Genomic DNA, 26,409 nt, shown 5'->3' on the forward strand with positions numbered 1-26,409 from the left:
CCGACCTCTTTCCCTTCAGTCTACCATTTTCTATAATTTTTGACACTTCTGGGATTTGAACCATTGCACTCACTCGCTTTTCACTTGTTTGTTGATTTCGACTTTGTGGCTGTTCTACTATACAGATGTGGCTGTATTACGTAACACAGGCCGTAGACAGTTCGCCTCGTCGAGCTCTAAGTCCCTAAGACTTTACAGAGCTCGACTTAGGTGTGTATCTTTGCCTCTTTTAATATAAAGACTTTACAGAGCTCAACTTAGGCCTTTGGAGTCGCTCTGAGGCACACTGCAGCCAACAAATTGAGGCCATGAGGACAAGCTCATCGTCGAGCTTGGCAATGTCGAAGTCCTGGGGACGAAGGGCCTTCATATAGGACTTGAGCTGCAAAGCTCGCATCAAAAGCATTGAAAGGGACTCGTCCTTGGCCTTGGAGAGGCTCAGGAGCGCGTTGTAGGCGTTAAAACGTGTACCAGGTCGTTTCTGCATGTGCACAGACTCCAGCTTCACCCACATCGCCTCAGGATCATCTCGGACCGCATCTGCTGCTCCCTCTCCACAAACCCCCAGATCTCCCCAGCTGCCAGGTCCCTCCTGTTCTCGAAATTGCGCAGGTCTTGACATTCTCAGGCGTCCAGAGGTGGAGTAAACCCTCGGAGGGCCTGGTTTTTGAGCCCCTTACAATGCGAAGAGCTGCAAGAGTTCGAAGTCTGGCCTCCATGTCGAGCCTCCATTGCTGGTAGTTGCGATTGGTGAGCTTGGGAAGGTAGCAGGGGACGGCGCCATGGTGACAATACGAAGGGCGATATGGGGAGGGACGGGTTGAGCAAAGCAGAAGGTAAAACAGTGCAGAGATGAGCGAGATATTGACCAAAGATTGATATGGGCAAAGACATTATGCACATGTCAATCCAGACTTACCACTGCACATATCGGGAGGTTCTCAAAGAAACATTGCATCATGGTGATGGTGACAAGGTGGGTGCCTTCAATCAATTACATGTTCATCTGCTCATCAAAATGGTGATATCAAATAACACCAATTTGCAGCTTTTACATGCACAGCTTTTGGATTGGCCTGACTTCTGAATTCCAGAGTTTTATGATTGCCTTTGTTTCTCATGATATAGTCTTCCAGGTAATTGTCTGTGCTCAGATTATTATTTGCCTTGCTCACTGCAACCATGATTAGGTGACCTGGTCTCTAACCCAGAGTGGTCTAGCACACCATGACTTACATGCATGTCCTTGACAAATGGAGCAGTGTCACAGTTTTGGCCCAAATTGCAAAGTGGGCCAAGAAGTGCTATCTAGCAGGCCATAAGAATGGTAAACAGCTAGCAACACATATAATTTGGGAGACTGTCACATCCGTGCCACCAAGTCTTGCAACTACAGTCCTCCAATCTCCGGTTCTGTTTCTCCATGTCCAAACTCCGGTCTTATTGTGTATGTACTTCATTTATCTTCTCTTTCATGTTTCACCTCAGGATAATTACGTATCATGTGCTCACCTTCCTATGATACAATAGTTAATGTTCAACTCCATGTGCTCACCTTGGAGTTCCACTAACTCCAGACTCCATTATTGTTATGTTCCACATGCTATGGACTCTTATTGTTTACGACTCACAGTTAGCTTACTCCATATAGAAGCCCAAGCTGTAATATACTTGTACCTCAGTTTGAATATCTCATCATACTCATTCACACAACACACTTCAATCTGAACTCCGGACTCTGTCCGTTTTGCACAACTCTGTCTCTGTCAACCCCTCTCTTCTTCTTGCTCATTCTTGTCTTCTCCAACTCCTTTTGACTCTATCTCCAGATCTCCAAACTCCGGTCTTTGACCTCACATCTACTTCCCTCTCACGTCCCACTTGCACAATGCAATCTCAAGTGCCTTGAGTGGAGAAAGTCCTTGACACCTGAAGGTTGAGTCAAGTGCAACACTACCATGCAAGCAGCCAAGGAAAAGGCAGATTTGAAAGCAAAGAAAGGAAAGGTCAAGGTGGAGGTGCAGAAAGCTCAGACTGGCAGTGCCCCACTCACAGCACAAGTCAATGGACACTCAGTTGGAGGTGTTCAACCATCAACTGCATGTTGTTGCACACAGTCAAGAGACCTCCAATTCAGCTTGCTGGGGAGTGGGCCATGTCTGGCAATACAATCCCTTTAGTTTCAAATATCAGAGGCAAGCAGGCAACATGTCTAGTACTGTGACATCTGTAATACTACCTCCTTAGCTCCAGACATTCAATCTTACATATCTCCCACTCTAAATTCTGACTTGTGCATGCCTTGATAACCCCACTATTCTTTTTCACAATGATTCAATTTGGATATCCAGGCTTCCCTACAGACATGGTAGTACCAACAACTATTGAGCTCATCATCCACCATTTAATCTGCATGGGTTCATAGAATTGTGAGTTCAAATGCCTTGCCTATGGCTAGAACATTGCTTTGGTAATCATTTCTCACTCCTCACTGATTATATGTTCTCTAACCTCTGTTTTGATTATTGCACGATTTTGGTCCTCAGTCCATTTTATAATCTGTGCCTGTGATGCTGTTGGGTGCATGGTAGCTGACAAGTATTATCCAAAATGAATTACATGATTGTAATGAATGCACAAGTGAGTCAGTCATATATCTAGCAGCATTCATTGCAAGTAGTCACTCCATTTCAGCAGATGCTATTGCTGATTGGTGTCATGAACAGTTATGATGGTGTCACATGTAAAATCACATTTTAGAGGGTGCATAGGCATGCCAATGTGGTATCAGAACAGTTAAGTTGCATATGAATGCCCCTTGGGCTCAGGCATGTGATTTCATTATTCAGGTGTGTGCCTGACATATCTAGAGCACAGGGAGGTTGCCTTATGATGTGTTTATCAGTCACTGATTGCTACAGTACAACCAGAAAATTGATGGCTTTCATATATGTATGTTATGATCAACCATTGATGTTCAAACAGATGTCATAAGAGAACTGCCAAGTGTGAGTGATGATGTACATGAACCTATTTTCTTACATTCTCTGCCCTGTTTGAGTTCCCATCTGTCATATCTCTGCTTCGATTTTAGACATCTGATCACAGAGTTAATCACCCTGTCAATTCTCAGTGAAATAGATCTCTTTGAGCTATTCAAAGTGGTAAGATGTTGTGAAAACCCTGATAATGCTTGACATGGTTACCAGAATATAGTCTACCATTATAACTTAGTAATTGATTAGTATTATCATCACTAACCAAACATACAACAGCAATTATATCAGTACTGAAGGATCTTATCACAACTGGAATGAGCAGGAACACAACAGAAATTGGGAAACAGTCACACTAATAGTCGAGATAGTATGCATTGTTAAGTGCTTCAAAGCATTGAAATGTCAGTGTCCAAATATCTTGGTAATAGTAAAATGAAAGCATACAATGATGACAAGTGAATTTCTGACAGAAAAGTGTTGGCTGCAGTGCGCCTCAGAGCGATTCCAAAGGCCTAAGTCGAGCTCTGTAAAGTCTTTATATTAAAAGAGGCAAAGATACACACCTAAGTCGAGCTCTGTAAAGTCTTAGGGACTTAGAGCTCGACGAGGCGGACTGTCTACGGCCTGTGTTATGTAATACAGCCACATCTGTATAGTAGAACAGCCACAAAGTCGAAATCAACAAACAAGTGAACAGCTCATGAGTGCAAGGGTTGAAATCCCAGAAGTGTCAAACATTATAGAAAATGGTAGACTGAAGGGAAAGAGGTCGGAAAAAATATAGTATGCACGGTACAGTAATGGCGTCCATGTAGAATAAAGGAGAACACACCAGGACGCATATTATGACTTGAACAGGGCAATGGAGCTCAGAATAATCCGCAGAAATGCGGAATAAATTCGAGCTCAACAAAAAGATAGACAGATATAGAATACACATTAAAAACATCCAACAGATGTAGCCACTTGCTAATGAAAAAACAATGTGGTCTTCTTCAATGATCTCCAAGGCCATCTGCCTCAGGAACATGTATTTATGACTTCCCCTATTGAGCCAGTGTTCTCATTGAATCTCTACCCATTAATTTCTTTTTGATTTTGAGTGATGGCATGCACATTGGCATAAAGCACACAATGCTGAGTGACCCTGTATGTGGTTATATAGGCATAGGTTGGACAGAATAGGAATGTGCAGATGTATTCTGGTGGGAGTACCTATATAGTATTGATCCAAAATGTAAGTATGCTTCATTTTGCCTGGTACAACACAGATAGCTGCTGGAATCCCTGTATTGAAGTCAGTGAACACTCAATGGTTTTCATTGGATGCTACATAGAGGTGTTGCCACAACAAAAAATGTGGGCAGCATGAAGTTGTTGACAAGGTTTGACTTGTCAATATGGGTACAGTACTATATAGCCATTGTCAGTTATTTCAACCAATATTTTACCAGAAATCACATGAGCAGCACTGTAGTAGCCATCTTGAATATTGGATTGGGCTGCAAACCCAAATGCAGTCTTATGACTTGCACAGAAGCTATCACTGTTGTGAAGCAACACCACAAAGATTGTCAAGCCCTAATTTTGTGATGATTATTGAGCTCAGATCAACTAGCAAACCACCAACTCACAGGGAAATCCTTATGCCCCATATAGTAGCCAGATACTTTGATGGAATGTCTGTGAGTATGATATATGGTTATATGAATCAGATAAGTGGGAGAGAAACCAAATTTAGTCGGAATTCTCTGTGCTTGATGTGCAAATGGGGCCCTCATTAGTGAGCTACATGGTAAAGTGATACCGAAGATCACATCTATGATATGACACATACCATTGTGGACTTTTGGGGTATTTTTGATTTTATCAAGGCCATGGAAGAGCAGCAACACTCAAAGGGCAGTTTTGACCAAAGTAGCAGTACACTAAGGGAGTGTCATCACTGTCCTGCATAGCTACTGTCTAAATAATCTTATAGACTATATGTCTGATGAAAGCTGCCCTGGATCCAGTATCCCAGTTTTGCATTTTTATTCAGCAGTCTAGCAATGATACAACTTCACTATCCAGTGGGTCTAAAAATGTGGATATGCTGTGTTATTTATTTGAATCCTGTGCACAAAGTAAAGAAAACCATGACAACTTGTGCATTTTCTGTTTTGCATATTGTGACATGAGTAATGGACACTACAGCAAACTGATACCCATTATAGAGTCTATAGTATGAGGACTACTAGCATGAATATTTCGAGGTTTTTTGGATTCAATTAAACTTGTCGCTGGGCTGAGAATGGTGAATCCTATTAAGGACAATTACTTTTTGCAGCAGTTTGCAACAGAGTCTGGGAGATTAAACTGCAAGATGACTTGTTGACAGGTCAACAAATGAACCTTGCGTGGCACGGGTGCTTATTGCACAATGTAGCCTGATTCATTACAAGCCTTCAAAGTACACATCAGTAACAAATGATACAAGCATACTATACCCTCCTGAAGCCCTTCATTCAGAGGATATTCAATGTGAACACTATGCATATACAATGGCTAGCAAAGGTGCAGAATGCAAACCACAAAAGCTCACATGTGCCTCTGCATCTACAAAGGTGGAGCCATATACCAGAAACAGCAGCAATTGTGCTGTATACTACAGGACACAAAGGTGCTATAAATAGCAGGTCTCAGGTGCTTATAGGCATACAATTGCATTCTTAGAGATCATTTACCAGGTGCAAAGGACTACAAGCATGTCGCCGAGGCATTTGTGTGATTTTTTGATTTTGTGAAATGTGCCCTGAGTATTGAAGTGCATGAGAAGGTAAGACTAGCCATAGACTCTATAGTGTGAGGGCTACAAAGCATGATATTTTGAAGATTGTACGGATTTTATTGGCCTATAGTAGCAGAGTGACTGTGCTACTAATGGCCTTGTGGCTGAATTTTAAACTCAGCCCAAACATTGGCAGGCCTGCCTTAACAGGGCAAGGAAATGGGCTTATCAGCCAATTGGCATCTCTCCCCTGCCGCACAGAGTTGCATCCACCTGGAAATTCCAGGTGGATGCAACTCCGAACAGCACACGGGCGCTTAATGAGCGCTTAGTAAGCAGATGTAAACAAATGCAGAGAAATCAGTGAATATTCTCAAAAGCATAGACAATGGACTGTAAGGCTTCAATTGAGAAGGAAGACTCTATTTCATGTTACACCTTCAATACATCTACATTGGTTGCTGTATCATCAGCCCAGTGCCTACAGAAGCAATACATTAGGCTCTTCAAACGGGTTTCATCAGGAACCATTGAGACTTTGGTGTCTCAATCGGTGCCATCCGCAACTCGCAAGGTGAGTACGTTTCTTGTCCGTATTGTTGCAACTCAAATTGACACCTTTTGTAAGTTTGCCTCACAATATGGCAGGGCTGCTGCGCCCTGCGCGTTTCATATCCTCATCGTCTTGCATGAGAAGAGGTCAAAAACACGGCCTGAGCCCACGCCCACCACAAGGGATCGCTGGGCAGCATCCATCCACAACCCCCCGCACCATTGGGGCGCATGGACCGCTCGTCACGGCGGGATGTCCGTACCATTGCCGTGGTCAACGGCAAGGTTGGAAGAAATGCTCTGAGACCTCCTGCAAGGAGCCGAGTCATTGCCGTCAGTGGCACTCGACGGCTGCAAATTATACGGCCCAGTTGAAGCCCATATCTTCTTCGGGCCTCACCAATTCTGCCTTATTCAGGCCAGGATGACTCTCCATCATCTCAGGGAGGCGTTCATGTATCTGGTAAGTAAAACAGTAATGTAATCAGAAATTGCGTTATGCTGATGAACCTGGAGCCCCTTCGCATAGGGGGCTTAGTAGATCAGGTTGTTGGGGAGTTTGCCCTCCATGTCCAACAACAAATGGACCATGTGTTTGTGTTGATGAGGGCGGTAACCTTCTTCAACAAGCTTGAGGACCCGACCTCGGCCCTTCCCCCGCTCATCCAGCATCAAATTCTATACATGTCGCGAGCTCACAACAACCTTGTTGTGCTGGAGATCCAGGACGAGGACCGGGAGGACCTGAGGGTGTGGCAGGAGTGTGACATATGGGCAGCACATTGCCAGCCCTAATAGATTAGATTATGAACTGATAGTGTAGATTAGATTAGATCAGGTGTACTTAGCCACCTGCCTTCCATATTGGGAAGGAATCTACTCTTTCACCTGAACTATCACCTCATCCGTGTGCAATCCACTGCGCCATCCGAGAATGTTCAGTTCCTTTCTTGGCCTGAGCTCCTCACCACACCTAGGACCCACCCTCAACAGGGCTCCTCGCCCTTGTCTTGGACTCGCCCTCGGCCCGGCTCCTCACCCAACCTAGGACCAACCACTTCACAGCAAGGCTCCTTGCCCTGCATACAACCACAGCAGGAGCTCCTCGCCCCACTTACGACCTCACAAATCACGACAATCCTTTGGTCGCGCCGCAACCACCAATCCGAGAGGTTCACAGGCAGCCCGGCCCCCTAATCTAGGGTTCCAGACACTGGGAACTCTAACAAGGAGGACAGAGAAGGGTACCTATCGGCGCAGGTTCTATGGCACATTTCTGAGGAGTGGGCCATTGCGGCCCACCAACTCATGGTGATGGACGCTACAGCCCGGGTACAAAGTTTGTTTCCGAGTTCTTGAATTTATTTTGTGATAGATCCCCTGACTCCGGCTCTCCAAATCCCATATCCACTGGTAAAGTGTGTGCCCCAAGGGCCCATTAATGCCATGATGCCCACAACGGGTGCCAGTTGCCTTCTCACCTCCGACTATGATGGGACCCGATCAACTAACGCTAACGCTCTCCAAGGAGGAGACAACTAGCTATGCAAATAGAACCAAAGAAACGCCAATACCTGTCCCCCAACCACAACACCGCTGCCACGGTAGCGTGTGGTCAATCTAAAAAGCCTTTTTGAGGGCTTCAATCTGGGCCGCGAGCTCAGCCTGCTGCTTGAGCATTGCGTTCACAATGTTGGTCATCTGCGAGGTGGCCGCCACTGTCTTCTCCTTGCTTGTTGACGACGGAGTTTCCGGAGAGAAGATCTCATCCACTTCCTTGTCCGTAGAGGATGTTGAAGACGTTGCAGCTGCCGTTGCCTTCTTTGGCAACCTCTAGGTCCTCCACTGCTCCAGCATGCTCCATGGCCTGGGGGCCCACTCGCCACTGGTGGCCCAAGTCCTCGCCTTGCTCATGTGGCTCATCCGCAGAGATCTGGCTTGGTGTCCTCGCTGTTAAGGGTGCATGCACCCTTACTTCAGGCGTAGTCTGACATTCAAGCTGGGCCTCTGGTGTGCATACTGGCAAGCTTGACTGGGCATGCAATGGTAGCGCACTTGTACTGGGTGGGATCGGTGCTGTCAATGCAGCTGGGTTCGGATTTGGGCCATGACCAGGTACAGACTCGGACTCAGAAAGCTGGCATCTTCTGGTTAGTATGGTTATGGCACTGATTCTTGCAAAATGCAGACTCACAGGGACGTATACTGGTAGTGCTACAGGATTTGCTATCGGTGTACTGCATGGAACCTCATGTTGAGGTGTGGAATGAAGAGTTATAGCTGGAGATGGCTGCTGGACTCGGAGGTGTAGCTCGTGTACTGATTGTGCTGCCTGCACAATCTCATATCACTGAAGATTCTTTTGACATTGATGGCTTCCACAATGTTGATTCACAGCCATTGGATCGGGATTGTCATCCCTCCCCGAGAGCACTATCCATCCATGGCAGAGATCATCATGCCAAAAGCTGAGAGGATTGATGCAAGTTGTCCTGAGTATACCACTTTGGAGAGTAATTATGACAGGTAATGGCGGCGGATTTTTGACAGGCATACTAGTAGCACATAGACGTGCAGAACAAAGTGTATATCATTATATTTTGCACTGGTTACTGCCTAGTGGCTATGGGCTCATGATCAGTTGCTAGCCCTTACTTGGGTAGCACTGGGTGGTTCATACAATCTGCATCTGAGCACGTGCTCTCCTATATGAGGCAAGTCAGATATACCGCCATTCGAATGTTGTAGCATGTTTCCTATGTATGTAATGGTTCCTGAGACTTTGCAGATACAACATGAGCACTTTATAGATTCAGCCGTCCAACTTTGAGGCCCATACAACATCAGAATAGATCATAGAGCCTAAGTTTGTGTTTGCGAGGCTTCCAACTTCCCATCAAGACCCTGGGAACCACTCGGGGGGGACCCCCCCTCCCCTAGTTGCTTCCATGGCTAACATTGCCAGATACCCCTTGGTCGAAGCCAAAAGTGGGATTGACCAACACGCATGGTTCATCAAAAGGCTAGTCTCTGTGTGCAAGGAAACCAGTCCAGCCAACAATGGGAAAGTTGCCACTGCTGTGGCAATGGAATTTGAAGCCAAATTCCCTATCAACCAACTGGGACATATCTCCAAAGCCAATGGGGAGGATACGGTTGAGACAGAGGAACAGCGTGCAGATCAGTGTAAGAACCACTTGAAAGTATGTTTCTTTGATGCTCCGAGGATGTGCACCAATCAACAATGCCAGCAAATCAAGAGGTGGTTCACAAACCACCGCAATTTCATTGATGAGCAGGTGGCAGGGGCACCCCAGCTGCTTGAGATTCCAAAACTGCGGCAGGTCAAGGAGAAGTGGACACGTGCTCCGTGCATCTGTGACTTGTTTAGCAGTTTAGGAAGAGCAACCAGTCCATTGACACGGATGCAAGGACGGGGTGACAGACAGTAAAGAGGTCAACAAAATCTCCCAGTCAGCCTACAGTGCTGCCATCAATGATATGAAAGCGAACGACCCAGAGCGTCTGATGCAGTACCAAGAGCAGGTGAGAGAAGCCACAGCTGCTCTCCAAGCTGCACAAAAGGCTCGGGGCAAGGAGCCGGCAGAGCCAGAGGAGGAAGACGAGGACAAACACAAACACAAACACGAGATGGTTGAGGATGAGGATGATGACCGGGTCGAGGGCAAGTCACGGTGGAAAGGGAAGGAGTGGGAGCGGGACATGGACAACGAGGAACACGCGCGTGAGGCCGCGAGGGTGGAGGAGTAAGTTCATCGACTTCTGTTCTCTTGACATCTCTTGACATCGCTAAGGGTTCCTGAGGACTCAAGTGCAACTTCACTACACTGCATCTGTGTGCATGTTATGGTTCTGTTTTTGATTTATTGACAGCTAGTCACCGAATTCATTGCCGAGTTAATAGGAATAGTAACCTTGGTAGTAGATATTTGTATTGCCTATGGAGCACCTCACTTAAACACCACCACTTTTGTTTAAGCTAAGCGCCTTACATAAGCTGGCCAACTTAGTTGGTCACCGACATTTCCAGAAAATATCTGGGCAGCTGAGCATGAATAGATGCTCTTACTTACCTCTTCTGTTGCTCTGAAGTAGATTCAGGCTTTAGCTGCCGTTTGCATCATCCAGATGTTGGGGGTGACCATAATAGTGATAGTTACATAAGCTTATTGAGCGCTAAACATGCTATGTCCTCTGGAATCAACCTCTGGATACTAATCCTCTGTATTCAGACTTCATCCTCTATTCTAAAACAGCTCTAAACCTCGGCAATAATCCCCATTCATTGCCAACTCAAATCCCTTCTTAGCTTACTCTTCCCAGTTGAAGAGCAGTACTGCATACTTGTATAGCAGCACTGACTGAAGTCCCACCCTCTTTTGTATTTGTTGTGGATCTGGTATCCTCATTACAGCTCAACTTTGCTCCATCTTGGTAATTGCATTGCCAAAGATTACCAAGGTTTATACCATTTGTTACCACTTTGTATAGGCAATACAAATCTCTATTACCGAGTTTACTGTTCCTATTGACTCGGCAATAAACTCGGTAACTAGCTATCTATAAATATAAAAACAGAACCATAACACAAGCATTCAGTGTGTTTCAGCACTGAGTGTAGAGCACAACCTTGGTGCTGAGTGGACAATGCAATCTTGGTGCTAAGTTGTGCTAAACCTGAGGAATATAGCCATTTCTAACAATCGTCACAAAAAAATTACTGATGTTTGTTACACCAATGAATTCAGAACAGTAGGTTCATTAGGAAATCTTTCAATGACACTACAAAGGTTTGTATGTAGTTACTTATGAGAAGTGATGTTTATATCCCATATTGTAGGTAATGGTCTGTTGATAAGTAAATATTCTATTGACACCATTACAATCATGTGATTTATTTTGTGGAATACATGTCAACTACCATGCACCCAACAGCCATCACAATGGGTTGAGTTCAAGCTTTGTGTGGCCTGGATAACCAAATGAGGACTATGTGCATGCTGTACACAGCAACACTGTATAGCTGGGGTAGCTAAACTGACAATTACATGGAGAAGATACCAGTATGATATAATGAAGGTGCAGATCACAAACCAGACAGATGACCAAAATTGTGCAGTAATCAAAACAGAGGTTAGAGATTATACATGCATTGAGGAGCATGACAAGATTAACAGAGCATGAATAAGAGCAGTGGGGTTTTCAAGGCATGCACAATAAGTTCAGACTCATTCAGAGTGTTCAGAGTGAGAGACTTGTAAGATTGAATGTTCAGAGCTGAAGGAAGTGGCATTACAAATGTGACAGTACTAGACATGTGCCCTGCTTGCTCTGAGATTTTGAGCTGATGGGATCATACTGCCAGACATGGTCTACTCCCCAGCAAGTCTGTGACTGTTTAGTTTTCTTCTCAAACATTCATTCTATGCTTTCATTTGACTATTGCCAAAATATGAACACTCACATTCAATTCTTTGAAGTAATTTTTAATGCATTTACTACCTGGACTATCAGGCTGACTATTGCTCAGTTTTTACTGTATTTCTACTCATTTAGGTTGTGATAATATCCTTCAGTACTGACATCATTGTGTTGTATGCTTGGTTAATTACTAGGTTATAATGGTATACTCAATCTTGGTAACCACATTACCAAGCATTATCAGGGGTTTTCACAATTTATCACCACCCTGGATGCTAATACAAGTCTTTGTTACTGGAATTCATGTCTACTTGACAGGGTGATTAACTCTGTAATTAGCTGTCTACAATTGAACTAGAAACATGACAGAATGTAGCTCAAAGATGGCAGAAAAATACAGGAAACTAAGATCATCACACACCTGGTGGTTTCTCTATAGCATCTGTTCAGTCATAAATGATATTCAGTCATAAATGGTCAGCCATAACATACATACATGAAAGCCATTAATTTGCTGAGTGTACAGTGATTGTACTGCAACAATCAGTGAGGCTGATAAACATAGCATAAGTCAATTTGCCTATGCTCTAGATATGCCAGGGTTGTATGTGACAAACAAAATAAGATAATCATACCATTTGCCTGAGCCCTAGAGGCAATCATATACATCTTAACTGTTCTGACACCATGTTGTCATGCCTACACACCCTCTGCAATGTGATGTTGCAATGTAACACTGTCAATAACCATTCATGACACTGCTAAGTAGTAGCATCTGCTGAAATGGAACAACTCCTTGCATATACAATGCTGATGAATACATGACTGACTTGTTGATTACAATCAGGCAATTTATTTTGTGTAATACATGTCAGCTACCATGCACCCAACAGCCATCACAGGGACAGATCACAAACTGGAGACAGAGGACCAAAATTGTGCAGTAATCAAAACAGAGGTTAGAGATATCATATGCATTGAGCAGTGAGAGATAAAAACCATAGCAATGGCCTAGCCATGGGCAAGGCATTCAAACTCACAATTCTGTAGACCCATGTAGATTAAATGGTGGATGATGAGATCAGCAGATGTTGGTACCACTGTCGGGAAGCCTGGATGTGTAAGTTCAATCACCAATGTACAGGACATGGAAAAGAACAGTGGTATTATCAAGGCACATGTAAGATTGAATGTCTTGAGCGGATGGAGATGGTAGTATTACAGTTGTGACAGTGCTAGACATGTGGCCTGCTTGCAGTTAGGGATAGAGGCTTGATAGCCTCAGAGTGCACAGAAACTTGTTAGAAGTTTTTGATATTACCAAGCAGGCTGCAGCTGCCTTATTGAAGGTTTGTTATGTGCCTTTCTTACTTTCCTTTTTTGTGCCATTGAATGGACATCATTATAGCACTGTCATTGTACTATTGTCAAGGTATTGATTACCAACATTTTGAAGGAGTGCTTGTTATTGTATCTACTAAATGGACTATTACCGAGTTTTTAGTGTGTTCTTACTCATTATGATGAGATGCTTTCAGTACTGATGCAAGAGCTATTGTGTGCTTGGCAAATGATTGTTATTACTGATCAATTACTGGGTTGTAATGGTTTGGTATTGGTATACAAAGGCATGGTTGTGCTATCCTTAGGCTGTACACCAAAAATGCGGACTCTTGCATGCCTCGATAATTCCTTGGGAATCACAGTCCTGAAAGAGTGGCTGTACTGCGGCTGTACTAGGATGACTCAGCCTTACACTTCATTGTTTCCAACAAGGCAAGCTATGTGACTATGTTCCTATTTTCTCCTAGAATGGCCTTGGAAGCAGTGTAAATGGGTTAAGGACAGGTACTATACAATTCTATGACACTCCTTGATTTTCTGTATTCTTCCTTGTAACTCCATTGGCTGTGTCCTTGGTAATCACCGCAGGCAAACCAGGTTGTTTGAACTCCGAAAATGCTACGAACATTGGTCCCTCATGGGAACCTTTTCTGGGGGCATTTGGGCTCCAAACATCCTCAGAACATGATGTATTTTAGCCAAATTTCAGCATGTTTGGAGCATGTTCGTAGCATGTTCGACAAAAACACGCATGTTCGGAGCATTTTCGGAGCATGTTCTGGGTCCGTCAAAACTCACAAAAGGTTCCCATGAGGGACCAATGTTCGTAGCATTTTCGGAGTTCGAACAACCTGGTTTTGTAAGACCTCGGCCTAACTGGGAGGCCTTGTTCAGGGGTGTGAACGGGCTTCACGGCTCTATAGGCCAGGGGCGACCTTGGTGCACTGCTGCCAGTGCTGTTGGGTGAGTCCTAGACGGGGCGAGGAGCCAGTCGAGGGTCGTTCCTAGACGGGCGAGGAGCCTAGTCGAGGGTCGTCAGCGTGGCGAGGAGCCGGCTGTTGTCGTCAGCAAGGCGAGGAGCCGGCTGTAGTCGTACACTGGCGAGGAGCCTGCGAGGAGAGCCCACGGCGAGGAGCCCAGAGCAACGAGCTGGCGAGGAGCCGCCCGGTTTAGGAGACAGCGAGGAGCCGTGCTCCTCAGCGCGGCGAGGAGCTCGCACTGTTTGTCAGAGTGCGAGGAGCACTCTCGACTAGAGACAAGACTCCACACTCGGACGGTGCGGTGATTCACACGCGTACGAGGTGGCAGTAGAGGGTTAAGATCCGTTGCTTCCCAAAAAGGAAGGCAGATGGCTAAGTACATGCACAATCTAATCTTATCTACACTAGATGGTTCATAATCTATCGTACTGGACAGGCATAGTGATGCCTATTTGTCACAGGTTTGCCCGCAGTGAATAGCACAAAAGGCCATTCCTGAGCATGGTCAAGAACGTCCATTCACTCATCCATCTATACATCATCTACACTCTTCACCAAAACTCACCCTGTGTGCCACTCAAAGACTTACTGTAATCAGACTGCTAATTTAGCCATACTGCACTTGACCACTCTTGCCAAATACTCATCAATGTGCTCTGAGACTTGCAACAGTGAGACCTTACTTAGTACAGTCCTCACACTACTAGTAAGGTTTAAGTAAATCTTCAACTGACAACAAGAGTTGGATTCACTATGAGGTGTTTAGTCATCATCTCATCCTGTACTCCATTACCAACTGCAATTGATCTCTGTATCAGCTTGCTCCAGACCAACATGTCTCAGTGGCATTACTAAGTGGTTAGCCTAACAAGTAAGTCTCATAGCCACATGGTGGGAATTGCCTTAGTGAGCCCCTCTTGAGTATATGCCTTGTGCTGTTATATTAGGGTTTGGTCAGTTGCCATTGTCACTGTGCAGTTAAAGCCAGGCTCCTTCCCATCCGCCAAGGGGGGAAGAGGGATATGTCGAGAGTGAAATACAATGTTTTGTGTCCCTATACCCTGACCGCCACCGCCACACCTCAGCCACATCCCATCACAATCACGTGCACCAATTCAAACTCCACAATCTTAATGCCCTCTTCCCCCCCCTGGCGGCTGGCACAAAACATATACAAACACCGGATGGCCGGTGATGACTGCCTCCATATAGTAGTGCCATCACCCGGGAAACATTTCCTGGCCAGACAATTAATGAGCATTTTCCAATTTTATTTGAGTGAGCACGTGCGGTAGTACAACGCGTCGCGTCGCAAGCCTGAGTCTACAAGAAAAAGCCTCTATATTGCCCTCTCCGTCCCTATCCCTCCGCCATGGCTCAATCCCACTCGCGGCCCCTGCCTTCACTTGAAGAGATTTGCGCAACGACTCTTGCAAAGCTCAGTCGAGATCCTTGCCGGTGGCAAGCGCGTGCAACACAACTTGTCCTGGAGCGTAAGAACGACCTAATCAACATCGCGCCTACTGGATCAGGCAAAACACTTACGTTCTGGATGCCCCTCCTGTTCAGGGAGGATGGCATTCAAATTGTGGTTACACCCCTCAATATTTTGGGGACGCAAAATGAGCAGGAGCTCGCAAGCATCGGTGTTCGTGCTATTGCGATCAGGGCTGAGACCGCAACGCCTCAGGTGTTTCGTGTGAGTCACTATGCTCCCAATTCGAAAGCAGTGACTCACCATGCTACCTAGGACATTGCCGAGGGGAAGTACCGCGTGATTGTTGTAAACCCGGAGGAGCTTATGAAGGATGGCGGCGGCTTCGAACGGCTGTGGAAGAACAGCAGTTTTACCTCAAAAATAATCAGCATTGTCTTCGATGAAGCACATTGCATCAGCATCTGGAAGTCATTCCGCCCAGACTACAAGAACATTCACCGTCTACGTTACATTTTGCCCAACGTTCCATTTGTCCTGGCGACTGCCACCCTTCCAGATGAGATGCGACGAGAAGTCATGACGACACTTCAAATACGTCCCGACCGCTGTACCGTGTTACGGCGTTCGAATGATCGACCAAACGTGCACATCGAGGTGCGGCGCATCCAACATGCGCAGTCGAGCTTTGAAGACCTCGACTTCTTGGTCTTACCGAAGACTGAACGCGCGTCTGGGGATCCCATCCCGAAGTTATTGGTCTTCTTCGACAATATTGAAGAGTGCGTCCGGGCTGCGGAGCATCTGCAAAGTTGACTTCACCCTGGAGAGAAGGAAAGGATACACTGGTTCCACGCACAGATGTCCGAGCAGTTCCGGGAGGATGATCTCGGCGCATTCAATTCATCAAAGCTGTATGGTCTGTGTAGCACAGACTCGTTCGGAATGGTCAGTCTAGTCACATCCAAGACTGTGATCGCAGCTGATGAACACTCACCACCGTTGTAGGGTGTGAACATTGCGGACATTCGCATTGTTGTGCAGTGGCGCTTGACTTGCAACCTGAATACGCTATGGCAACGTTTTGGACGCGCCGCGCGTGACTTGTCCCTCGACGCGGTTGCTGTCCTCCTCGTCGAGGCACGTTATTTCGATGAAGAGAGAGAGAAAGTGAAGGGTTGTGCTGACAAGCGCGCTGAGAAGAGGAAAGCTGATCTGTCAGCGCAAAAACCTGCGAAGAAGACACGTACCCAGGGCCCACCACCTGCGGCAGTAACAGCGTCATCCTCCACGAACGTCGAGTCGGAGACTCGACACGACGATGTGCGGCATGCGGGCGATGAGCAAGCCCGGGCCACAGGCGGGGACCACGGCGTCTCAGGCCTCCCAGGTCAAGGATCATCCCAGGAACCGCCAATAAGCGCCGGAGGTGTGGCGCAACATGTCGATCTTGCAAGTTTGCATGCGGAGTTTGAGGCAGCACGGGCAGTCACGGGTCGAGCGGCGAAAAGAAAACACAAGCAGTCCGTCGCAGATGCAAGTCAACTGTCGCCAGAGTTGGATGCACTCGTGAACGCGGCCACAAGGCCGTTTCGATGCTATCGAGCGCCGATCATGGCATATTACCGGAATGACCAGATAGGTAAGAGTGTTAGCTCAATATGGAAGGGTAGGTTGATCCGCCTTACAAGCACTTACCTAACAGAGCCAGACAACCCGCCTTGTCGCCCCACTGGGTGTTCTCGATGTGCGACACGAAGCCCAGTTGTATGCTGCATCCTCTGCTCCCCCGACGCTCAGTGCTTCAAGGCAATTGCACCTGGTGAATGTCATACCGCTGCCCGCCCTGATGGCGCCTCTCGCATCAAGAAAGACATGGTGATCTCACCGGCTGGGCGCGACCTCAGGACGGCACTGAATACCTTCCGTCGAGAACGCACGATCGAGAAGTATAACAAGGCATTGCTTGACGCCCTTGGTCCAAGTGTTATTCTCCCAGACAACGTACTTGATCACCTGGTCGAGTGTGCGCAGGCCGGCAAGATCAAGTCTGCTACAGACTTGCAGCGCGAGGTGGGGAAGAAGTGGGGCAAAGTCCAGGAGCATGGCGAGGCGGTGATTGCTCTGATTATGCGGTGTGTTGCCTCCGTATACCAATCTCCCTGTCACTTGATCTTCGGATAGCTACTTCCCGGTGGACAGCCCGTTCGCGACGACGCCCTTGACTCCCCGTCCGCAAGCCCAGAAGGCGGCAAACTCTGGCACAACAAATGCTGTTGTTCCCGACACAGCAACACCAACTGTGCGCCGGTACAAGTGCAGCGCATGCGGCGCGGTTGGGCATAACAGTGGGTGGGCTCATTCCTTCGATGATGTTGTAATTGACCGTGATCGTGCAGAGAGCAATCGATCATGTCCTAGGTACGGGAGCGTCACTGATCAAGACAATGTCGGGCCGACTACCATGCCAGCAAGCACTACGCACGGCCATAACGAGCCTCAGGCTTTTGAACGGTTGATAGAAGCTCCAGCTCGTGAGAGTACTCCGGGCTCAGGGCCTTCAACAACGTTGGAGTCTCTGTTCACTACTCCCTCGTATCGACGTAACGCCCGGGTCGCGTCACTTGAAATGATCCACGCCGAGCGATGTAATCCTCAGACACTACCTCAGCAACAGGATGGTACGCCTATGGCAGGCGTGTCAGCACATGTAGATGCCAGCTCAAACGGTACGTCTGCAGCTCTTGTTGTGTGTCAATGTTCGCATGCTGACGTACCATTAGCTGTATCTCCTGCCGGGTTGATGTCACCAATCCCTCCGACACGCTTCTATGGTAGTCCTGCCAAGTAGACGAGCATGCTAGTTTTACGACCCGGACACATCCACTTCATATTCTGATCATGACTCGAGACCAAGGTCCGCTGCATCTACACTTCTGTCTACACCGGCGTCCTCGACAAGTTCCAAACTATCACTCTTGTCCACGTCACTTGTTCCACCGAGCATAAGCCCAACTCCCTGGCCAATCATATCTCGAATACCATGGGCTGACTTTTGTCCCGCGCATTGCTCATGAGGTCCTATCTCGTCCATGTCTTTGAGTAATGCATTGAACGTCGATGCAAGGTTCTTCTCGCCATGAGCCGATGAGAGGCCAGAGAGATAAAAGTTCTGCTCGGCATTGCGAGCACAGTTTCGGTAGACGAGAATGTTTGGAGATTCAGTGATTACCCGTTCCTTGGAATGATTTGACCCATCACCGCCGTATGTATCCTGTATGAATATCTATTAGCTTCTGTCTGTGTTGCTGTCAGCCGACTGACTGATACCTTTGTGAACAAATTCATGAGCTCGACGACCCAGTCAACTCCACGGAATGCATGTGGCTTCCCCGTCGGGTTTACAAGGATGTTGTAGCGAATTGCATGGCTTCATGGACGTAGTGAGGCGGCCTGAGTCAACACCTTACGAGTACTTGAAAGTAGATATCAGGGCTCACCGAAGATGCTCAGGATACACAAAATGGACATCTGTCCAGAACTTCTCCATATAGTTGGCGTATTTATGCTTCCCTGTAGCCTTAAACAGTGCAATCCAAGATGGCATGACAGCTTCGACTCCTCCGATGTCTCCTGCATTGGCGCGGTATGAGAATTCCTCGTACAGTGAGAAGTACTGATGCATGATCATGATGTTCTTGTGCTGCTGATCGCGAAGACTGGTACTGGAATGGTGTATGTCGTAGAGGTCATGTTGCCCGCCGCCGGCAATGTACTTCGGAACCATATTGTAAGCCATGGCGACAACTTGGTCGAATGTTGGTTTCTGGGCAGCAAAGTCTTCCAGACTGCGCACGCCTTTGTCACGGTACTGCAAGCGTGCTTCGGTACACCAACAATCCAACCGTAACACAATCCCGGTGTGCAAGATCACTTTGTGCATCTGGCGGAACTTCGGCTTCGATCCTATCTGTCCAGTTTCCCTCGGACGTAGCCTCCCAACAAATTTCATGAGACTGTTCTCGTCAAGACGAGCGTCGGGCGGCTGTATGAAGATGCGCCAAATATCGTCTGCACAGGCCATCTTCGTGTGGAAAATGCCCGGGACAAAGATGACGAACTGGTAGCGGCGGAGGGGAGTCTGTTCAATACTTCGACACTTCAGGATTGCCTGTACGCGTTCAGCTGTTCCCAGATCGCCGTGAACAAGCACGACGTATTCAGATAGGTCGACTGCATGCTCGTCTACCTCCTTCGCATCCGGCTCCCTCATCCCTGCCTGTTTGAGTAGGTCAGCAATGGCCTGAATATTCCCATCAACCTTCGACTGGTTGATATCCATGCAGCGAACGGGGTGATATGTGAGCTTCACCACAGGTATCTGATCAACGCTCTCTGGCTCATGCAGCAGCGGGATGAACTGTCGGAAGTATTGCGGGCCGTGGCGGAAGAGCGCGGTGAGGAACAGCCACACTGTGAAGCAGGCATGTCGATTAAGACCCAACGGATGGGCAGGGTCGGGATGGAGCGTCAGAAGGTGCTCAAACGAGTATTGGCGCGGCGGGTTGGGGCTGTAGAGCATGCTTGGGTTGAGCCGCGAGCGTTCCCAGAGAATCCGTGAGCAGCGGAGGTCATTAGGCTCGACGCCATGTTCCATCTTGATGATGAGCCCCGACGTCAAGTGTACAAGTCAATCGCCGGACTGCTCGATGGTTGGAGTCATGGTGTTCAGGGTAAGCTCGCAATTGTCGTATGCAAACATTGCTCGGAGGGACTGGCCCAGCGTGCGAACATGGTCCGCACTTTCGCAAGTCAGCGAATGAACTGCGTTGTTGATTGTCGACAATGATGTTGAGATGCCCATGTGTGCAAGGCTCTTAACAACCTTGTCTGGTGTATTGCAGGAATGGAAGAATATTCCGTTAACGGCGGCGAACGCGTTACATTGTTGGTTAAGGGAACGCATGAGTATCGACAGTATTACAACCGTCTTCTATCCGAGTGTCAGGACAAGTGATCACCGATGGAATCCTGTCGCGCAATAATGCTCACCAAATGACACAACGCCCGCCGTAATTTAACCCGATCATGCTTCGCAGGTACAGAAGGGCCCATCTCTTGAACACCGCCATCACCGAGCGTCTCGAGCTCTCGCCACAACTCTAGCTCGTCCAGACTGAGAGTCTGATCCTCGGTATCCTCCTCTCCGGCGGTGGTCCAGAGCTTGCGACCTAACAGCAAGAACGTGACAAGCTCCCATAGTTCCGGAGCCAGCGAGCGCATCCGCACGGCCATGTCTTCGATCCGAAAGTTCAGGACTTGCTCGGCGCTCATATGCACTGCTCCGAGATGCCAGCCGTTGTCCTTGTCGGTGAGATCGCGCGCGGCGCGATGATAGTGCCTCTTCATTTCATGATGTGCCCAGTTTTGCGTCATGGCAGACGTCCGAGTATTGCAAGCGAACGCCGTGAGGATAGAGCCAAGGTTGATACTGAGGTCTTCGAGAAAGAGAGCGTTTGCGACGCTCTTCTCGGTGAGACAGGAGAGAATGAGATCGGAGAGCGACAAATGACATTGGTCGAGAGCAGCGCGAATGTATCGAACTTGTTGCGCGGTGATCATAGCTGAGTCTAGTAGCGATCATGCAGACTGAACGCGTTGAGGTCGCGCGCCGCGCATACCACACGTGAACGCGACGGCGCGAACCTTGCGCGGGGACATGGGTAATTACATAATCTCTGCCATTGATTGCACCCTCCAAATTGGGAGGTATGCAGCCGGGGCCCGGTTGTTTGTATATGTTTTGTGCCAGCCGCCAGGGGGGGGAAGAGGGCATTAAGATTGTGGAGTTTGAATTGGCTCGCGTGGTGCATGTGACTTAGATCAACTAGTACGTTTTAGGATGCATGACTTAGGATCGACACAAAGCATTATATTTCGCTCTTGACATATCCCTCTCCCCCCCCTGGCGGATGGGAAGGAGCCTGAGTTAAAGCTAGCTGTGAAGACTTCCATTCAACACCTGTTGTGTGCTTCAACTCCCAAGAGGCCATTCTTTTGGAATTAAGCTCTGAATACTAATCCTCTATATTCAGACTCCATCCTCTATTCTCAAAGCTCTCAGCAATGGGTAACTGCCTCCCTGCGGCTACTACATACATTATTACAATATGGACAATTACCACACATGCACATTCCACACACATACACACTGTCACCATTCCTTCATCCTCTGAGTGATTATCCAGTGTGCGGATGCCAGGCTTACACTTTTTTGGACATCAAACAGTCACAGCAGAATGCGAGGATTTGTTGGTGAGGGATTGAAACACAAGAATATAAAAGCCAGTTGTTTAGTCCTAAATTGAACTTCTATTGTGTGAGTTGAAGTCTTGAAAGGCCCAATGGATTTAAGGCACTGAATAGTCATTCTCTGTATGTGGGATTCATTCTCAATCCTCATCTCTGCTAATCTCAGCAATACTCATCACTCATTACCAATAAAAGGCTATTATGAGCTTACTCTTTGTCATTGAATGGCAGTAACTTACCACATACATAAGGCACATAGGAGCACTGGTGAAAGTCCCACTCTTGAGTATCTGTTGTGAAGATGCTGATGGACCCTGTTCATTGTGTTTTCTCACATCTCAGTGGTTTACTAGTAGCATATGGTGCTGGTCTCATGTTTGGCAACATCTGTCACACCTCACCAATGAGCATTTTCCCACAAGAACAGCTGTCATTTCGAAATTGAAATCTCTGAAGCATAGGACAATACCATTGAAACCATAACCTACCATTACCATCTCACTGCCACTTATGTCACTAACAATACCTCAATACCAGAGTCGAACCACTCACAACGACATGATAGCCAAACACAAGATTGTTGCAGCGGAGTCTCACACAAAGTCACATTCCCACCAAAACATGCGCATTCGCAAAACAATACAACGACGTGCCAGCAGTACTACAAGACAGCAGCAGCAACAAAAGACAGCGATCTCCCAATCCCAGCAGAGCAAGAGAAGAAACGATCTGGTTCGCGTTCCAGTCAACATCACACACGTTTGTGCGCACGCGCTCAGAGGCCCGCAGCCGTCCGGAGCGCGGCAAAGTTCGGCGTCCCCAGACCGGTGACCTGCGCGTCCAACACCCCGTTAGCCACGACACAACCGCAAGAACGAACTCGAGCACGACTCACCGGGTCCCAACCAGTCACCGCGGGGAACCCCTGCGTATTACAGCCAGGGTTCGAGCCCGTCGTAACGTCATTCAACGCAGTAGTCGCGTTCCCATAGAGCCACATGTTCAAGAAGCCGAGGGGGCTCTTGCCGGCGGTCGTGAGCTCGTCGTTGAGGAGCGAGACGACGCTAGCGAAGACGGGGCTTGAGCAGCTCGTGCCGTCGACGCCGCCCGCTTGACCGTCGACGACGACCTCGAACTGGACGCCCTGCGTGGACACGTCGGGGTACGCGCGCCCCGAGCTGTTGAACAGGCCCTTGTTCGTGGTGCCGAGCGTCTTGAGGTACGTTGCGACCGCGTTCGCCTGGTACGAGGGCATGCTGAAGACGTTGGAGAAGCCGCCGGAGGAGAAATCCGCGGCGGTCTCGGGGCTGATGCCTTGCGTCGCGCCGACGGAGGTCAGGCTATGATGAATGGTTCAACATGATATCGGCCAGCTACACAACGCGTCACTTACTAGGGACAGCCAGACGGGAAGGTCGGCACGAAATCGCTGCACTGCTGCGCCTGCGAGCCGGCCACACCACCATCGCCTGACGCGAAGAGGATCGACACGCCGCGAGCACCAAGCTGTGCGTACGCGTTGCAAAGATTTCTGAACGAAGCCGAGTGAGCGCACATACAAACGTTAGCGCTATGAGACGCACTCAGCCATGGCGACGGGAATATCCTCCTCGTTGTTGCCGTAGCTCGTCGTGAGCACGGACGGCGGGGCGTCCTCGTTGAGCAGGAAGTTGACGATGTCGAGGAACCCGCCGAGGTCGCCGTCGCTGTTCTGCTCGCCGACGGAGATGAACGTGACCGGGACGTCCGTCGCGACACCGACGGTGTACTGGATGTCCAGGTTCTAACAAACAGGTCAGTACAACTCAAGCGAACAGCAGAAGCACGACTTACGGCTTCCGTGCCGGCCTGCGCGGCGGTCTGCGAGTTCTGGCCGCCGTCGAGGGTTTGCAGCGCGAACGTCGTGTTGCTCGTGACGTCCTTGCGGAGGTTCGCCATGAACAGCTACGCCACCCATCAGCATCGCCCCAATGCATGACTGGGCCAAAACGTACCTGCAGGTCGGCCTCGTTCGCAAACTGCTCGATGAACCCACTCACGCCGAGTTGGTTCTTCTGGTTCGTCGCAGGCGTCGCCGGGATGCCGTAGAGGTCCTGCAGGCACGTCGGGGTGACGACCGTGTTGCACGACGCGGCGACCGCAGCGCCGCCCGCGCCCGTGGTGTTAGCCGCGCCACCGCCAGTGCCCGTGGAGTTGGACGCGCCGCCGCCGGTACCCTTGCCCTTACCCTTCTTCGCGCTGTTGCCGCCGCCGGTGCCCTTGTTCTTGTGGTGGCGCTTCGAGAGCGGCTCTGGCTTGCTGAAGATCGGCATGAGTGCCTTGTTGCTCGGGAACCTGTCCACACAGCGCGTCAGTTCATACACCAGCCGATCGAACGGAGAAACGTACGTGATGGTCGGGTAGACGACCTTGAGATGGTTGACGAGTGTCTCGGGAACCGAGTAGGCCATGGTCCGGATGGCTTGGTTCCCCGTCGTCTCGTGGGTGAACACGGAGAAGCTAGCGTCGAAGAGGTCGTTGGCTTGCGCGACGGACATGTTGACGGCCATCCAGTCGCCGGCGGGCGTGACAGTGTTGGCCGTCAGGTTGTTGTTCGCGAGCCACTTGTTGATGGCAGCGACCGTCTCGTTGGACGGCGCGACGAACGCCGCTGCCTGTCAAGAACGAACAATAGCTTCAGCGGTGGCGCGTGACGACGAGAAAATAACGGCTCGCCTCCTCCTTCGTGAGATGATTTCCGTAGTTCGCGCTCGTGGGGTCGCTGACGTCGTAGAGCGCGTCCTCGAGGCCGGACGGGTCGCTCTGCGCAAGCGCGAACTTGAGCGAGAGCATCGTCTCGTTCGCGGCCGCGTTCGTCCACGAATAGCCCGCAGGCGGGCTGTCCCTGCGGCCGAGCACGCGCATGCCACCATTGAGCTTGACGGGCTTGCCTAGCGCGATCGCAGCGAGAGAAGCGAGGATGAGACCAGCGGCAACCATGTTGGCCGAGCGGAGAGGACTGGAAGGCGAAAGAACGAGACCGGACGCTCTGCGTGGTGAGAAAGAGAGGACGCGCGTTGTATAGCGGCCAGCGCAGAGGAAAGGGAGAGGAAAGGAATGTAGGAGCAGGTGGGGAGTGAAGCTCGGACGCGGGGCGGGCGGGGAGATAAAAGGACGGACCGGTCATGCTGGGATTGCCATGGCGCGCACGAGCGTTGCCAGGCTGGCGGCTAGGCGGCAACGACGCGGCGGCCCAGCGATCGTGTTCTGCTGGAAACGACAGATGGCTGGGCGCAAGCTGGGCGAAGCATCGGTCTCCGACACACCGTGCGCGGACTCGGAGGCAGGCAATCTGATTTGCCACCTCGTTCATTCAAATCTGCATCTCCGAGTCCTCGCGGCGACGCGACGCAGTTGATAGGAGGGGCCGACGCTGGCCTCGTTCGTAGGGAACGTTTGCCAGTCGATACGTGCGGGACACTGGGATTCAATCATGGTGGACTGAGGCAGCCAAGATGAAGCGGCGGGCGTGTTGACGGACAGCGGATGGGCAGACGCAGCCACCGCGTGGCGTCGATCAATGTCCCGGCCACCCGTATTCGGTAACCACACGCTGTATCCCAACAATCGACGCTCGCCGCTCGACGCTCGACGACGTCCACATTCTTCGGCGATATGAGCCCAAAATGCCCACACGCCATTCGAGAATGCGGTCCACGCAACAACTCAGAGAAAGGACCCACCACAGCCCACCACGCGCCGCTGACCGTTGCCTGCTGGGCCGCCGGCTGTCGACCGCCAAGGCACCTCCAGGTCCAAGGCTTCCCCAAGCCGGTTCCTGCTGCGTGTGTTCGGCGCGCAGTCCTTGCGTTGGCGCCGCGCGCATCCAAAGGGGGCCGATTTTTGGTGAGTGAGGCATGCGAAGCTTACGCGCGACACAGCAGGGCGCACGCCCACGTCGGGCAGGACGATGTTCGACTGTGCGAGGTGGCAGAGCTGGGCCCGCGCATTGCGCAAAGCAATGAAATTGCCACATCGCGTGAGTATGTAGCTAGTATCCGCGCGTCGACGCTCGTCGCGGCAGCTCCCTCGCTGTTCGTCCGCGCAGAGGAGGAGGAAGAGGAAGTCCGAGAGGGTGGAGTTCGAGTGCGGGGACTCTGGGCGACGCGGGCCCGCCTTACTTATACCCACACAGCGCGCGCAAGAGTGGAGCGTACGCTTGACTTGCGATCAATGAGGACGGCTGATGAACTTGCGATCGGAAGGGCAAGCAGGCTACCGTGAAAGCAAAGTATCGAACGGAGGAAAGGACACCCCCGGGTGACATTGAACTAGAGCGTTTGAACGGCCAGCAACAGCGGTCGAAGCGGAGGATCGGTGTTTGACTTACCTCTGCGCTCACCAACCACATCAATTCTCTGCACTAAGGCGTACGCCTTCGAAGAGACTGCGTGTGCGCGATGTCGTTCGGCATACTCTAAGTACATGATGCGAGCCCTGGTGGCCGTGGTAGGAGTTCATCGCCGCTCGCACATCGCTCGACAACTTGAACCTCGGCCGATATGCGAACCGCAAGTTCGACGCGAGTAACACTGT

General features: G+C 49.4%; 7 protein-coding genes across 7 annotated transcripts; 4 read left to right on the top strand and 3 right to left on the bottom strand.

Annotated features, from left to right (window-relative positions):
* Window positions 1–6,157: 6,157 nt before the first annotated feature.
* On the top strand, window positions 6,158–7,116 carry C8Q71DRAFT_726629 (uncharacterized protein; the record flags this gene model as incomplete). Its single annotated transcript, XM_047921785.1, has 4 exons — window positions 6,158–6,343; window positions 6,398–6,576; window positions 6,766–6,784; window positions 6,838–7,116. The coding sequence occupies 4 exons, from the start codon at window positions 6,158–6,160 to the stop codon at window positions 7,114–7,116; spliced, it is 663 nt and encodes a 220-aa protein (XP_047774834.1).
* Window positions 7,117–9,269: 2,153 nt separating this feature from the next.
* Window positions 9,270–10,092, top strand: C8Q71DRAFT_726630 (uncharacterized protein; the record flags this gene model as incomplete). Its single annotated transcript, XM_047921786.1, has 3 exons — window positions 9,270–9,524; window positions 9,573–9,665; window positions 9,754–10,092. The coding sequence occupies 3 exons, from the start codon at window positions 9,270–9,272 to the stop codon at window positions 10,090–10,092; spliced, it is 687 nt and encodes a 228-aa protein (XP_047774835.1).
* A 5,367-nt stretch (window positions 10,093–15,459) lies between these two features.
* On the top strand, window positions 15,460–17,706 carry C8Q71DRAFT_798822 (P-loop containing nucleoside triphosphate hydrolase protein; the record flags this gene model as incomplete). Its single annotated transcript, XM_047925848.1, has 4 exons — window positions 15,460–15,786; window positions 15,838–16,304; window positions 16,362–16,470; window positions 16,531–17,706. 4 exons carry the CDS (start codon window positions 15,460–15,462, stop codon window positions 17,704–17,706), a joined length of 2,079 nt encoding a protein of 692 aa, XP_047774836.1.
* Window positions 17,707–18,421: 715 nt separating this feature from the next.
* C8Q71DRAFT_861429 (uncharacterized protein) lies at window positions 18,422–20,179 on the bottom strand (the record flags this gene model as incomplete). The annotated part of the gene is made up of 3 exons (XM_047927905.1): window positions 18,422–18,796; window positions 18,853–18,952; window positions 19,023–20,179. The coding sequence occupies 3 exons, from the start codon at window positions 20,177–20,179 to the stop codon at window positions 18,422–18,424; spliced, it is 1,632 nt and encodes a 543-aa protein (XP_047774837.1).
* A 33-nt stretch (window positions 20,180–20,212) lies between these two features.
* C8Q71DRAFT_798824 (uncharacterized protein) lies at window positions 20,213–20,958 on the bottom strand (the record flags this gene model as incomplete). Its single annotated transcript, XM_047925849.1, has 2 exons — window positions 20,213–20,515; window positions 20,575–20,958. 2 exons carry the CDS (start codon window positions 20,956–20,958, stop codon window positions 20,213–20,215), a joined length of 687 nt encoding a protein of 228 aa, XP_047774838.1.
* Window positions 20,959–22,437: 1,479 nt separating this feature from the next.
* Window positions 22,438–24,813, bottom strand: C8Q71DRAFT_910448 (family S53 protease-like protein; the record flags this gene model as incomplete). The annotated part of the gene is made up of 8 exons (XM_047929092.1): window positions 22,438–22,666; window positions 22,730–23,174; window positions 23,228–23,365; window positions 23,418–23,617; window positions 23,668–23,778; window positions 23,829–24,168; window positions 24,223–24,488; window positions 24,529–24,813. 8 exons carry the CDS (start codon window positions 24,811–24,813, stop codon window positions 22,610–22,612), a joined length of 1,842 nt encoding a protein of 613 aa, XP_047774839.1. The 3' UTR covers window positions 22,438–22,609.
* A 524-nt stretch (window positions 24,814–25,337) lies between these two features.
* On the top strand, window positions 25,338–26,379 carry C8Q71DRAFT_282790 (uncharacterized protein). The gene is made up of 2 exons (XM_047917517.1): window positions 25,338–26,266; window positions 26,327–26,379. Exon 1 carries the CDS (start codon window positions 25,489–25,491, stop codon window positions 26,095–26,097), a length of 609 nt encoding a protein of 202 aa, XP_047774840.1. The 5' UTR covers window positions 25,338–25,488; the 3' UTR covers window positions 26,098–26,266; window positions 26,327–26,379.
* The last annotated feature ends 30 nt before the right edge of the window (window positions 26,380–26,409 follow it).

The sequence above is a fragment of the Rhodofomes roseus genome, assembly GCF_022264815.1.
Source record: "Rhodofomes roseus strain CIRM-BRFM 1785 chromosome Unknown C8Q71scaffold_24, whole genome shotgun sequence".
Classification (NCBI taxonomy): domain Eukaryota; kingdom Fungi; phylum Basidiomycota; class Agaricomycetes; order Polyporales; family Fomitopsidaceae; genus Rhodofomes; species Rhodofomes roseus.